We start from the raw sequence: 15,605 nt of genomic DNA, 5'->3' as shown, positions 1-15,605 counted from the left end.
TCCTAGGACAGGGCCAGGCCTGGAGCATGCCCTCTGCCTGGGACTGATCAGTTTGCCTTCGTGGAAATCCTTCCTGTATGCATCTTACCTGATAGAAACCCCTCCTGAATAGTGGACCCCTCAGGGGCAGGGACAGAGCCTTCAACTCTGCTCAGTCCAACCTACCATCATGGAGATGGGCCCGGAGCCCTGGACTGTGCTGGCAGTAGTGTGGTGGACGCTGAAATTAGTAAGTCCTTTGAGGGTGCTGGCCTGTACTTACCTCAGGATCCTTGCACTGGCTGATCCTCTCGCTTGGACCTGCATGTGGCTGCCTCCTCCTCATTTAGGGCTCACTTTACAAGTCGGCACCTCAAAGGGACTTTTCTTGATGTACCTCACATCCCTTTATATCCTTTATCCCATTACCTTATTTTATTCTCTCCATATCAGTTATGACTGTCTGAAATTCTTAGGTATTTATTTCCTTGTTGACATTAATTCATGGAGCTTACATTCTAGTGGAGTGAGACAGACAATAAATAAATATATAATGTTAGGTGATGGTATGTGCTATGAAGAAAAAACAAAGGAGGCTAAGACAGACAGAAGTAAGGAGGCACTTGAGCAGAGACCTGCAGGAAGTGAGGGAGTGATCTGTATGGATATCTGGGGGAAGAGCCTTCCAGATAGAGGGAACAGCAAGTGCTAAAGCCCTGATGCGGGAGCATGCTGGCCCCGCTAGTGGAACGGCAAGGAGGTTATGGTGTGAGGGAGGTATGGAGAGGCGCAGTTACATCACTCAGGGTTTTGTAGGTCTTGGTTAAGGAGTTGGGTTTTAAATCTGAGTGAGATGAGACGTCGCTGTAAGTTTTGAGCAGAGAAGTAACATGATCTACTTTTAAAAAGGATCATTCTGGCCGCTGGTGGAATATAGGGCATGAGGGGCAAGGATGGAAGCTCTCCCAAGGTGACCAATTTGTCCTGGTTTACCTGGGACTTTCTTGGTTTTAGCACTGAAGGTCCTATGTCCTGGAAACCTTCTCAGTTCCAGGCAAACTGGGATGGTTTGCCACTCTACAGTGAGACCAATAATCCAAGTGAGGGATGGTGGTGCTTAGAATAAAGTGAGAGTGATCGGAAAGTGGTCAGATTCTGGGTATGTTTTGAAAGCAAAGCCTAAAGATTCTGCTAATGGAGTGAATGTGGGTGTGAGAGGGAATGAAAGGAGTCAGGGATGACTTACAGGCTTTTGGCCTGAACAACTGGAAGGATAGAGTTGCCATTTTCTGAGAGGAGGAAGGCTGGAGAAGCTTTCGGAGGATGGATGATCAGGAGTTTGGTTTTGGATGTGTTAGTTTGAGCTAATAGACTGGCAAGTAGGGATGTCAGCCAGGCTGTTGGGTGAATGAGTCTAAAGTTCTTAGGAGTAGTCTGGGACAGAGATAAAAAGTTGTGAGTTGTTAGTATATATATGATATTTAAAGCTATGAGTCTGGATGAGATCACTGAGGGGATGACTGTAGATAGAGGGCTGAGGTCCGAGCTCTAGGGCACATTATTAACATTTAGAGGGGCCGGACCCATGGCTGAATAGTTATTAACTTCAGGCGCTCCGCTTTTGCGGCCCAGGGTTTCACCAGTTCTGATCCTGAGTGTGGACATGGCACCACTTATCAGGCCACGCTGAGGCGGCGTCCCATATAGCACAACCAGAGGCACTCACAACTAGAATCTACAACTATGTACTGGGGGGCTTTGGGGAGAAGAACAAACAAAACAAAACAAAACAAAAAAAAATAAGATTGGCAACAGTTGTTAGCTCAGGTGCCAATGTTAAAAAAAAAAACCAAAACCAAAACAAACATTTAGAGATGGGGGAAAATAGGAGAAACCAGCAAAGCAGACTGGAAAGCAGGAGCCAGAGAGGTGGGAGGAGAGCTAAGGGTAAGTAGAATCAGGAGAAAAATCTGTACTAAATAGGGCCCCAAGTCACATGCTGGGGGACCACAAAGAGGGAAGTAATTAAATGATGCCAAGAAGCTGGGCTAGCCCCGGGGGTGCAACCTACAGGGAGGCTGACTTGGGCTTAATTAAGGATGGGCTTTCTCACTGAGCTGCCCATAAATGGATGGAGCTGCCTCAGGAGGTGTGAGCAGTCCCTGACCCAGTCGCATCCCAGGGATTGGTTGCCAGGTAGGGGAGATCTACCTCCAGGGTTCAAGCATCTCATGGGAGTTGGACTGGACAACGCTCAAAGTCCCTTCAAACTGGAGATGATGTGATTCTGGGAAGCCAACTGAAACAACTGCTTGTTTGACAAGTTGACAGGTTGAAACAACTGTCACAGAGTAGGAGGTTGAGCTGAACCTTGAAGAATAAGCAGGTGTTCCCTGGGGGGAAAAGTGGGAGGGGCACTCCTAGGTGGAAAAGTAGTGTGAGCAAAACTCCAGAGATGTGAACAAGCAGGGTCTGTTAAGGAGTCTGGCCTGGTCAGAAGGGAAAGTGTGTGAAGGATGGGGAGGAAGGTGAGGCTGGAAAGAGATGTAGGGCCAGATGGTAGGGAGCTCCTACAGGACTTGATGCCCAGGATACACTTGCCAGCACTTGCTGAAGGAAGGTAATGAAACAAAAGGGAGATTGTAAGAGCCGAGGGAGTTGGGGTTGATCACTTAGTTCTCTTGAGCAGGTTTTCTCCTGACAACTTGGTCATAGATGTCTTGAGGGCAGGGCTGCCCAAAGCTGTGTGTGCTCCCACTCGCCACTGGGGCCAGGTATCCATCAACCATTCCTTAAAGTTCAGCAACAGAAATAAGCCCTGAGGGACCTAGAGCCCTTTCCTTGGGGCTTTTCTGTGGGTTCACCATGACGGGGTAGGGGCAGACAATTCAGTGGGTGGGTCAGTCCCTGATAGAAGCAGTAGAGATACACTATGCCCATGAGACACCATTGGATGGAGTCCCTTCCTTCCATTAACCTAAGACTTCACAATCACTGCCCCTGGAATACTCAAGGCTCAGAACCCAGTGACTTTGCCTTTAGGGAACAATGGGCCTGGGCATTCTGGGGACTCCTATTGGCTGGACAGATAGATAATTGAGCTCCCTCTCCCCAGAGCCATCAGTTGGGTACCGAAGCTCAGCCTTATGGATTCCCAACAGGAGGACATGAGCCTCCCTGGAGGTAAATGTCCCACCAATCCCTGCCCATTGCTTTGCGCCCTTAGGTAGGGGGCAGATACTCAGGGAAGAGCTTTTACCTGGATGGGGTGGTGGCTGCTCGCATAGAGGTTGCTAAGCAGTTAGGATATGGTTTCCTCTAGAAAACTAAGGATTCCTTGCGGGCAGAGACCATGTCTTTCTGCCCAACCAAAGGGGCACTATGAATACCTCAGGACCATCACAGCTGGATGGTTAGGGGTTGTAGTGGAATGGGATGGGACATTGGTGTCCCTGTCAACTGGTAAACTTTTACTTCCTTGATGGATCTTGCCTTGAGTGAGGCTTCTCAATCTGATAGATTGGATGTGTCCAGGGTTGGGAACCAGAGGCCTGACTAAGCCGGGGCAGGTCATCCCCTCTCTAGACCTTGCTTTCCTTATCTGCAAAGGGCAAAAGGTGGCCTCTTAAGCTCCCTGGAAATCTAGCTTTGACTGAATAAGAGAATGACAAGGCAAGTCAACGAGGAGGGAAGGAAGGAATGGAGAGAGTGGTTAAGTGGATGGAATGATTGATGAATGGGTTAAGGAGAGGAATGAGAAACAGCTCAGGCCTCAAGCTAGGGCTATCAGCCAGTTTGCCTCTTTTTCTTTCTTATTGCCTTAGTGTGGCTTTCATTGTACTTTGGATTCCTGGGACTGTGTTCTGTGGCAACCGGCGGCTTCATTCTCCTTCTGCACTGGAGGAAGAACTTGCGGCGGGAAGAACGTGCCCAGGAGTGGATGGAGGTGATGAGAACCACTGCGTTCACCTACAGCCCGCTGTTGTACTGGATCAACAAGAGACGGCACTATGGCATGAATGCAGCCATTAACACAGGCCCTCCCCCTGCTGTCATCAAGACTGAGACTGAGGTCCAGAATTCAGCTCCTCTGTGGGAGTTGGACATCTCCGAGAGTGGGAGCTATGCAGCTCAAGGCAGCAGCCCCAAGGTGGAGGCCCCTGTTCCCCTGCAACCTGAATTGCAGGTGGGCCCACAGCAGCTCCTACCTTCCCCAATGCTGCAGCCCCAGGCCAGCTCTCCATTCCCAATTCTCATCTTTCAGGAGCTTCCCTTTGACTTTTCTCTGTGCCATATACCCCCAATGCTGAATCACTCGGCCTCCTACCCTTTGGCCACCTGTCCTGAAGGCAACGCCTACTTCTATTCCCTTCCCACACTGGCCCTTGGGGACCACTGCTTCAATGCCAAGCCTTTTGCTTCAGAATTGTAGCCTCCTCTCACTGAAGGTGGGAGCTGGAGGTATCAGGGGCAGAACAGGAAATGGAGTTAACCTCAGGATGGTGGTATTGATACAGAGGCCAGGGCCCATCTGGATGTCACATCATTAAAGATTAAAAAAGTTCAAGGTTTCCTTGTGTCTCATTTGTTGTTAGCAGGGCAAATGTTCCTCCCATTTGATGGGGGCACTTTCCAAACGAAGCTGAAGGTTGCCGAGTCACAAGTGAGAACTGGAGGGTTGGCTGTGGGGAGACACACTGAACCAGTACTCGTGATGGGCTCAACATCTCTCTGTCTAGAGTTTAAGACCAAAAACATGTGCCAGACCCTGGGCTAGGTACCCAAAGGCACTGCCCTTCTGTGGGATGTTGAGCACAGCTGCTACAAGAGTGATAGCTGCTGAGGGTGCATGAACTATGGCGATTCATAGTGGCCATGTTGCAGGCAAAACAAGTCATCATGAGACCCATGAGCCACGCTGCACTGCTGGCTGAATCACGTTCTTTGTTAACATCTTTGTTGACGTATTGAGTTCTTACGTGGTTGTCTCTGTACATTACTCCTAACACTAACAAGAAAGCTGCCAAATGGCTATCACCATCCCCCTCTTACAGACGATGAGACAAGGTTCCAAGGGCATTTGCCATATTGTTTTTATTTTACAGAGCTAGTTCTCAAATTTATGTCTGCCTGGCTTCAAAGTTCCTGATCTCCCCACCATACACCATGGTGTCCCTTCCCTAATGATAAGTCTTGCTAGGAAACGCTTGGCAAGATTGTGTGTGTGTGTGTGTGTGTGTGTAGGGTGTAATTAACTTGCTCCACAGATTGGCTTTGGGGAAGGGATGGTCAGTGAACACCCTTTAATTACTCCGAAATAGATCCAGTTTTTAAAATCTTCACCAAAGGGATTCATGGCCCCTCCAAGTTAAGATACACTATATGGGAGTATTAATTTTTGTACCTTCTGGAAACAATCCTAAAAGGAAAGACAAAGATAATAGTGGCTATTTGGTTCTAGTTTAAAGATAAAGTCCAGGTCTGCCCCAGGATATAAATTTTTCTCTTTTACTTTGGAAATGTGAGGAATGAGGAAATCATCTTACCATAGGTAGATGAGTAAGCTTTATGTATAGTCGTCCCTGAAAGGAAAGGCCACCCAAATTGTGTGTGTGTGTAATCCCAGAATCTAGCAAACAGGTAGAGCTAAGCCCCAGCACCCAAAGGACTCCTCTTGCAATGGACTTCAAGCTTTTTTGTTTTTTAAAATGCAGTGGAACATTTCTTGTAAACATGCTCTTATACTGAATCTCAAAATACATAGCATGCCTAAGTGGAGCTTGACTGATAAGGGGCAGGGGCTCACTCTTCCCTCAGCCTGCCCCCTCCCACCCTGCAGATGCCAGAGAAACGGGCTTCACTTCTTCAGGCCAAAGCCCGTGGTTCTTCAGGCACATTCTTCAACATTGCTTTGTGCCCACCACCTGTTAGTCCCTGCTTTCAAAAGGAGGAAGGAATCCATAAAAATATGGATCAAAGCAGATAAGTTTTTTTTCCTTAGTAATGGTGGGGGCGGGGAGCTCTTAGTCACAGACACAGTGGGAGAAAAAGAAAATGTTTTATTTAGATAAATTAAAATGTCTGTATTACTGATATGAACTAAGCAAAGCTCAAATCAAGTCATGGAAACCTTGAATTCACTCCCTAAATAGAACCAAAATTGCTTATACATTACCAAAATAGCTCCACTAAAGCAAAGTAGATTTACATTTCTTAATATGAGAAAACAACAAGGTAGCTTAGGTTCGTATAACAAACAATACACGCTCTGTAAAATCTCAGGAATACCCAAATGTGTTCTGGTTTGGATATGAGAGGAGAAACCACATCTAGCTGGTGTTGGCAAGCAAGCCAATGAGGTGTGTAGCAAACAAAAGCTGTCACTAAAAACAACTCAACAGCAGGTCATTAGGAGTGTGAGCCCATCACAGTCAAAATCTTCAACTGTGACCAGCAAGACCAATGAGGGGGGCTGACTGGGTTAAGTCCAGCCACGTAAAGTGAGGAAGCGCCAATGGAAGAGACGGTAACCGGTAGCAGATGAAGGGCGTCCACTCTTCGGTGTTGCTGTATCAGACATATTCCTAAGTGCCAGGCCCTTCTCTGCCCTTAAGATGACACTAGTCATCCCTAAACCAGGTTCTCTCTTCTTTTGGTTCTTCTCCTTTTTGCTTCTCTGATTTATGAAGAGGCTCTTTAAGTAAACAGTATAACAGTACAAGGCAAAAGAAAAAAGGACCCAGAAGCAGTGATTGGGATAACTTAGGAAAGCAGCAGCAGGAGCTGCCAAAGTGAAAAAGTAAAAGTATCTGAAATGAAAACCAAAATCAAACTCACCGCCACGACTCAACCTCCCTCTTAGAGCTGAGATGTGGCAGGTGAGGCTTGACTACAGCTCAAGTCACAGGTTGGGTAAGTCAAGCCACATACAAATAAAGATCCCAAATTAACACTGGATAATAGGCTTACGGAGTTCTTTTCTTAAGCCAACGAGTCTGCTCAACTTAGAACCAAGGAGTTCAAGATGCCCTTGCTCTGCCTGGGACATGGGATACTTTCTTAGGCAGTATGACAAGGTATTCACCAGTCTAAGAGTGTAGCATGAACACCTCTGCCAAATTTGGGAAGGGGAAAGGATGGTGCTAATACAGCTGGCTCAGGGATGAGGCTAGCCAGACAAGCTCGAGGTGGGAAGAACAGATAACAAAGAACAAAACTGCCTTCTCCATGTGTAGATGTCTGAAGCAAAAGAAAAGTACATACAACAAAGAGTTAAGGTGTTCTCAAAGTATCTGCCTATGAATAAGAATTTGAAAGTAAAAAGGACAAGCTACATTACCCTCAAGTATATTTCATATAAATCAGTTCTCAAAAAAATACCTTCCAGGTACAGACATACTATTTATGGTACAGTATATACAAATATAGCAGTATAATTCAATTTATTGCTAGAATTTTATTTGGTTGTTACAAAATCTGTAAGGGCATATATATTAAAAAAAGGAGGGGCATGGAAGGCAGCCAGAAGAGTAAGAGTTATCTTCAAGTTACCTAAAGTGCCAGGTTAATTTTACACTATATGTTAACCTTTCCAAGAAAGAGAAAGCTCAGGTGGGCTGGGAAATTTTCTTTTTAAAAGAAAGAGAAGCATAAGCCATAATGAGGTAAGCAGACACATTCATGGGAAAAGACTTCATCTTGCTTTAATTAAATTTTAATACTTCTAGGAAAAAAAGCTTCTAAAAGCTTAGCCAACACCAAGCTGAACATGATATAAAGAAAAACACCAGCCCTTAAATATTTAAGGGTGCTCAACTGCATTTGTGGCTAACAGGACAACTTGGGAAAAGTTAAAATGTAAATGAGCTCTACTAAAGAAGTCTGTGCCATGAAAGCTTCTCTGGTTTCTCCCTGACTTGGCCTCCAGCACAGTTAAGTCTTGCAAAGTTTTTTCCTTTTGTGATGCCCCAACACTGCTTCTAACAGCAACACAGCACACACATAGGTGACATGGAGGTATAATTCCTTCCAGTCCAGGGACCTTTAGTACCAGGCCTACAGAAGTGTTTAAAGGAAGAAGTATTGCACTTGCTTATATGAGATTTGAAAAAACTTCCTACCATCACATGAAGCCCCCGGCTCCAAGCCTGCCCGCTATCGTCTGGCATCCTCTGGACAGAAAGCCTCTAGCTACTCCTGGGCTAGTAATTGTAAGGAAACCTAATATGGTTTCCTGTGTTTCATTTCCCAACCTTTCTGGCCTTAGCCAAAAGAGGGATACATTAGATTCTTGGTTAGCCTCCAGGTAAAGTCTCAAGGAGTTTCCTGGGTCAAAGTTAGAGGCATAGCTCTCCTCTAAAGCTCCTAGGTAGCCAGGCTAACAGTGACCGAGGGTCTTCAGCTCTGTCATTCAGAATGAAGACAGTATCAGAGGTGGAAATCAGCTACAGCTTTAAGATAGACTTGAGTGGGTGGGCGGGGAAGATAACGTAGCTCACTCAGGGGGGAAATATAGCTCCCTGCTAGATAACTTTGTATGCTCATAAACCCCAAAATAGGATTAAAAACGAGAAAAAAATCCCCGACAAGACTTCTCTGGTTCACAGGTTGGGATTAGCTAAGGAGAAGGGACAAAGAGCCAGAATTTTACTTTCCTGAGCCTGGAGAGGACACTGTCCCCACTGGGCCCACTCTCTAAATCTATTCCCCCAGCCACCAGGCCAAACCCCCTGGCAGCACCTAAAGGAGATGCCTTAGGGAGGAGTGGACAGAGTTTCAGCTGCTACCACCTCAGATTAGTGATTTTTAATAACAAGTCATTTGTTCACATCCTGTTTCAAACCATTCTATTTCCCACAATTATGCACAATTGTTTCTTTCATTTTAAATATTTACAAACAGAAAAGGTCTAACTTTTAAAGGAAACACATTTTCTGACTCTGTATAAAGTGCAGCTAATTTAAGGCAAATTTATGTGAAATATAAAAGGTGGCTTATTCTCTCTATATACACATTTTCCAGTTTTAAAAGATAAGGTCTCCTCCCCTCAAAAAAAGGAAAAGAGAAAAAAAGAGGGCTTGACTTTTTTTCTGGCAATTTTAAAATTAAGATCTTCTTGGTGTCAGGAAATTAGAGATTTCTGAATATCATATTCTACATAAAATGGTCTTCTTTTTTAAAAAAATAACTTTTATATAGCTTTTTCAAACAAGTTAAAAGGTGGCAATGTGTCTGCTATAGTAGTCTGGAGAACTGATGGGTAAGTAAAAGGGTTGTTTTCGTTAGGTGAGTAGATATTAGGTAGTCCAGGGTATATATCAATTTCTAAAATATGCCTGATGAAGCTAGACACCTAAAGCTACTCTTAGCTCCAGGAATGAGTATCTTCCATCTCCATCGGAATCATATGCTCTCAAGCTCTCTGGTTCTGGCACAGCAGAACTTAAGGAGTTAGAGATTTCTTGGTAGGTCAGCTTCCCATCCACGTCCTGGTCATTCTTGTGGAATAAATCCTGGAGATCTGTTAAGAAGGAATTACAAAAAATATATATGTCTATACATATAGCTAAATTTAGTTAACAGTTAAAAAACTAGTCTCAACTGAATTTTAAAAAGCTACTTTTGTAAACTTTGTTTCCAAAAGGTAAAGTTTAGGATCTCACTAAATAAGAAAGACTAATTCTTAATCCTTTAAGAATGAGAGGAATAACGTATGGCACTATCCTTCCAAAACAGAAGCAGTGACAGAGAATCACAAGAGAAATTAATGGACTGGCTTTCTGTTTGCCCAGGGCCTACCTTTTAAATTTTCCAGACTGTATTCTTATGTTGAAGGGGTGAAAAGGATTGTAGAGGCCTAAAGAACCGCTTGATAGGAGCTGAGCCTATAAAACTGACTACGGCATATTGTCAGTTAAACAGAGCTATCATATGACCCAGCAATTCCATTCCTAAGTATATACTCAAGAAAAAGGAAAACATATATCCACACAAAAACTTATACACGAAGACTCATAGCTGTATTATTCCTAATAGCCAAACAGCCAAAACAAGCCAAATATCCATCAACTGATGAAGAAATAAACAAAATGTAGTATATCCATACAACAGAATATTATTCAGCTATAAAAGGAATGAAATCCTGCTACACGCTACGACAAGGGTGGATCTTGAAAACATTATGCTAAATGAAAGCATACTGAAAGAAAGCAGCACACATGAGGCCACGTGTTGCATGATTCCATTTATATGAAACACCCAGAATAGGCAAATCCAAAGAGACAGTGGTTGAGAGATTAGTGGTTGCCGGGGAATAGGGGAAGGGGAAATAGGGAGTGACTGCTTAATGGATACAGGGTTTCTTTTGGGGATGATAAAAATGTTCTGGAATTAGATAGTGGTAATGGTTGCACAACCTTGTGAATATACTAAAAACCACTGAATTATACATTTTAAAAGCGTGACTATTATCGTAGGTGAATTATATCTTAACTTAAAAAAAAAAAAAGAACCAGAGGACTGTATCTCTTCAAAGCTATATAAATATAGAGGGAGGCAGCCAGGCTAGCTAGCTATCTTTTTCCTCAGCTAAGAGAGAGAGCAATACCACCAGCTGTTCTGTATCTTCTTTTTTATTTCTAAGATATTATTTAAGCCAATAGGATTGGAGAATTTCTACCAACAGTCTCTCCTGGTATTTTCTCAAGGGCCCCATAATAAATACTTAGGAGAGCTAATTATTTACATAACATTTAAAAAGGACTTAATTGTGTCCCCACAGAACGACTTAGTAGATTTAGTCTCTAATACCAGAATATGGTCAATGAGACATGTTTCTTTAAAAATCTTCCTAAATTCCTTTCCTTTCTTCATTTATTCAACTCCACACCTAGATTCAAAGGCCTCCTGCTGTTTGCTACTTAGGAAGAATGGAAATGGCTGAAGGTAAGAGGGCATAGAGTACAAGGTACAGTCCAGCCAGAAGTTTTGTAGACAAGCCTCTGAATAGCGCCCTACTTTTACTCCTAAGACAGCCCTGGCCAAAGCAGCCAATAAGTCTCAAGAGTTCTCTGAGAGCCAGAAAAGCAGGTGGGAGGCTTGTTCCCAAAGGCTGCCACCAAGTGGCTAGCTGGAAAATGTTTTTTGTGTGTATATGGGGCATGAATTTATAAAATGTGCTAAATGCACTTGGCAGCAGTATTTGAATAAAAATCTGATTGCTGTTTCAGGTAATTTCAAAGTGTAATCATTCAAAAGTGTATAAGGCCCATGTTGGGGACTGAACTACAAATGTTAACATGGCTATTTCTTAATCTTCTCTCACAGTCTGTCTTCCATTCTTTCTCATCAATTCTTGATGTGACAATGGAGAGTCAGAGGAGGCAACTGTGTTGCCAATAAACACAACCCAATACTCTGTCGCTTCCTCCAGAAAATAGAAAGAAACAATTGAGGATAGGGAAAAACAGTAAATGCATTTAAATGGCAATATAAATTTAAATCTTCTACAGCCTGCAGATAACTCATTCACTTAACAAATATTCACATGTACCGGGCACTTGCTAGAGGCTGGGAGTGAAGTTAAATTTTCTATCTCCCCAGGAAATTAGAAGAGAGTGACACATGCTAAACAAGGGCAAACACGAAATACTGTAAGAGTACAGACTCAGGAGGAATCTAATCCAGACCCAGGAGGTAAGGAAATGTTTCCTGGTGGAATGATACCTAAGCTGAGGTAGAGAGTCAGGCAGAGGTAGGTGGCCAGGAATGGGGTGACTTTCCAGGCAATATCAAGAGTCTCTAAACATCACAAGGAGGGCGAGAAGACACATTGTTGGAAGCGAGGCAAACATTTTTCTGTGAATCATATCTTTCCTACCAATGTTTATCTTGCTGATTTTCAGCCAAAGGACCTCTCATTTTTGGAGGCCCCTGACAAATACAATCAACTTTTTACTTTATGTTGCTAATCTCCACTAGTGTGCCTTCTCCACTAGACTGTGACATCCACGAGGAAAGTGAGATTGGATCTTATACGGTTTTCTCATTGCTTAGCACTGGGTCTAATTAGGCACACAGTGAATGAACAAAGACTCTAAAAAACATTAATAGAGAGATAACACAGTACATTGGTTAAGAGTGCAAACTTTGGTGTCATACTGCCTTGGTATGAATTTTACCTCAACCAATTATGTGCTGTGTGGACTTAGGCAGTTTCCCTCTCAGTAAAATGGGTATAATACATGAATATTGATGTTCTCAGGATTACATGATAAAATGCATATCAAGTATCTGGCCCATAGGAAGAGCTCAATAAATGTTAGATACAACTCTTTTTCTTAAAAGTTAAAAAATATTAAAAAGTTGTAACTCTGAACATTTCCCCAATTACCTCATGGTATAAAACTTTACCTTTGATGCTTGAAATTCCTGGCAGGGAGACAGGTCTTAGCTGGACAGCTTTCTCAACCTGGTCTCCAAAAGATCGTGGAAATTTTGGCAATGCTGATGGCTTTGATGTGAAACTCTGTACTTGCTCTGTAACAAACACATACAATTTTAGTATTATCAAATCTGACACCAAACTAAACCAGTATTGAAGGTCACCTTTTAGGGCAATTGTATACATACTTAATTTAAGAGAAACAGCTGAGAATTAAGTAACAGAGTGACTAATGTGAGGTTAAAGGCTTGGATTGAGATATGTTTTGCGGGTAAGGGAAGATCAATCAGTAGTAGATAACATTAAGGTTTGAAGCTGTGGTCCCACTGGAAGATCTTATGTATAAGTTAGCATTTTACCTGTTTAGGTGGTAAGAGTTTAAGTCGCAAGTGAGGACAGCATTGGATATCTGACATCCTAGGAGCCATGCTATAAGCCTGATGTGGGGGTAAGTGCTCTTTGACCAGCTGGTGCTGAAAGAGTGCTACCACACGATTATGTACTATAAGGCCTCCTGTTGTAGTCTGTCTCCCACCCAAAAAAGAATAAGAAAGGTTGTATTGTTTTCCCCAAATGAAAAATACTTGTAGGGGGCAGGGGTCAAAGCCAATGCAGTCCAGTGCCGTGGTTATGCCTTGGTTACGTCTTCACAGAGCTTAAACCAGTGGAGGTTGATGCATCTGCTAATATTGGTTAGGTGTCCCTATCTAAAGCCAAGGGCCCTTCCAACCCAATAATACCATGATTATTTGTTAATGGTTTTTCACAAGAACTAATATTTATTTTTAAGTAAATTTTATGCACTTACAGAAATGAAAAGATGCCCATAAACAACATTTAGGGCTGGTTTAATATACAATATGAGAGTAACATTTTTGCCTATAATTGGATGCAGACAGCATGGAGAAGTCTATTTCCAGCCAAACATTACCCATTCTTCCCTTAATAGACTGGAGTACAAATCATGTACAAAATGGGCTTTTTCTAAATGAAAGCAAAGTGTATCAGCTTCATCTCAGTGCGCTCAGGCATCACTCAGTTCGATCAGTCCTGCTGGAACACCTTTCCCCACTCCCAGTGTGGGAGGCAAGCTGCCCAAGCCTGCGTGAAATATTCAGAAGCCAGCCCTGAATATCTCACCTTCATTGGCGGTCTCTGGAGGCCTGTTGCTCTCAGGTTTGTTTGTGAAAGCACTGATCAGCTGTAGTTTCTCTCTTAGCTTGGATACCTGAGAATCTGAACTATCTTCTTTCTGCTCAAAACAAAGATCACAGAAGGTTTAAGGTGGAAGTCAGACCTCATTTGATTCTTCATTATATTTCCAGAGCCTATTTAGCACGTGGTGCTTGGCCCCCAGTAGGTTCCCTATAAATGCAATGAAGGCATGACCCAACAAATACTAGAGAGATCTTTGGTATCAGTGCTGATGAGGGCCTAGCTGGATTTGAGGCTTGACCATTAAGGGAACATTATGCTTCAGATGATCTGATTCACCGTGAACATTTGGCTGATGGGGAAGGCATGCATGTGTCAGCAGTAAAGAAAATGTACCCATGCTCAAGTGCCTATGCGACGCCCATTTCCTAAAGGAGTAGGATGTTGTTTTCTAGGAACTATTTCACACTAACTAATGTTCCTGAATATCTTACTTCACCTGGGACTAGTTTAGGTAAAGTTTTACGCTCTTATCATCTTAAAAAAAACCCAATCAAACCAGAAGTGTTCCCTGATCCTCCTTCTCTGCCTCCATGGGGATGACGCAACTGGTGGTAGGAACATGAAGGAGCTGGAATAGTTCTAATTCAAAGTCTTACTTACATAAGTCTTCTTAAAAAGTTTTTTCCCTATATCCTGCCTCACTCCTGGGATGATGTAGAGTGGCATATAAAAATACATTTAATTATAAAATGAAAGAAGTCTGGTTTCTATGAGGCCAGTTTCTAACTACTTAGGCTAGGGTGAAAGACCTGATCCTATGTTTAAGTAGAACATAACTCATTACACATTTCTTTTATTTAACGTATATTTACTTATTGCTCTCCTATCTTTATTTCTACCCTAACAGTTACTGCATAGTAGATTGCTTTTGGTTTATTTAGGAAGGTAAAATACAAACATATGTAACTAAAACTAGGTACTAAATGCTTCAAGAATGTATGGTAAGGAGAAATTACATCTGGTTAGGATGCTTCAATGAGGTAGGATAAAGGGACTAATACATTGGGATGACAGTTAAAAACACAGAGTCTGAAGGTAAAGCCAAGAAATTCAGGCTTTCTGTGTACTAGCTGTATTTTATTTTGATATTTACTGTCAAAATCTGACTTGTTCCTGAAATCACTAGTACTTCCCAATAGTAACCACCTGTTACTTTTTTTGGGCTCAACATTTATACCTGGATCTTAAATTTTTTTTGTCATTCTCTAGGTGAGCTTTTTTTTCAAAAAAACTCTTCTTTGCAGAAGCAGTTAGAAAACTCAACAAAAGCCTAGCTTATAAAGCATTAAATCTTAATATATATGATTTTTATCTAGACAATATAAAATTGTTAGGGAAGAACAAATATAGATGGAAAACATTACATTGAAAACTGCCTCTACTATGGTTCATTTCCAAGTTCATTTCCTCTGAACCTCATATCCTTGAACTTCTCAAATGCAATGTGCATCTGAGATGATGTTTTAGCCACTCAGTCACAGTCTTCCTGGCTTTTCCTTTATCTTAGCCCAGGTCTTATAATATTAAACAACACTCTGATCACAGAGAAGTTGCAAATGAACTCTCTTTCCTGGGATATCAAAGTATATCACAGATTGCTTGTCTTATCTTGACAATATATCTGGGAAGAACAAAAAAATAGGAAAGTACAAGGTGATGGGAACTGGCTGAGGCATAAGGGGACAATGTATGTACTGAGACTACAATCCTGTTATCCCCCCGCCATCACCCAAGAGACTGCAATCTTAAAAATAAATCACTTTTAGGTTAGACACCATTTTTAGATCATCTATGCTTCCGTTCCTCATCATTAGTACAGATAACTTACTTAGATTAAAAGTCACTTCCTTAGGGAAGCATTCCTGATCTTTGTTAATGCCCTCATTGAGCCCTACACTTTTCCCTGTAGCACTTATCATACTTGTCATTATGTGTTCAATTATGTGTTAATGGTTTTCTGACTGAT

General features: G+C 42.5%; 2 protein-coding genes across 5 annotated transcripts in view; one reads left to right on the top strand and one right to left on the bottom strand.

The window, feature by feature from the left end:
• The first annotated feature begins 111 nt into the window (after positions 1-111).
• TEX38 (testis expressed 38) lies at positions 112-4,547 on the top strand. 2 transcript variants are annotated; one of them, XM_070248280.1, is made up of 2 exons: positions 112-229; positions 3,804-4,541. In XM_070248280.1, coding segments are annotated over exons 1-2 (609 nt in total). In that variant the 5' UTR covers positions 112-228; the 3' UTR covers positions 4,412-4,541. The 2 variants fall into 2 exon arrangements, with proteins under 2 accessions (XP_070104381.1, XP_003364435.3); XM_003364387.5 differs by lacking the exon at positions 112-229 and adding an exon at positions 3,004-3,162 and having other exon boundaries at positions 3,804-4,547.
• A 1,471-nt stretch (positions 4,548-6,018) lies between these two features.
• The window catches only part of EFCAB14 (EF-hand calcium binding domain 14), a 41,335-nt gene continuing 31,748 nt past the window's right edge, over positions 6,019-15,605 (bottom strand). For all 3 annotated transcript variants that reach the window (XM_070248264.1, XM_005607075.4, XM_005607076.4), the window contains 3 exons: positions 13,562-13,673; positions 12,391-12,516; positions 6,019-9,499 (listed from right to left, as the gene is read on the bottom strand). In XM_070248264.1, the coding sequence (XP_070104365.1) occupies positions 9,324-9,499; positions 12,391-12,516; positions 13,562-13,673 (414 nt within the window). In that variant the 3' untranslated portion in view covers positions 6,019-9,323. The remainder of the gene's footprint in view (positions 9,500-12,390; positions 12,517-13,561; positions 13,674-15,605) is intronic.

This window comes from Equus caballus, chromosome 2, assembly GCF_041296265.1.
Source record: "Equus caballus isolate H_3958 breed thoroughbred chromosome 2, TB-T2T, whole genome shotgun sequence".
In the NCBI taxonomy this organism is placed as follows: domain Eukaryota; kingdom Metazoa; phylum Chordata; class Mammalia; order Perissodactyla; family Equidae; genus Equus; species Equus caballus.
This window is presented reverse-complemented; position numbering and strand designations above follow the sequence as displayed.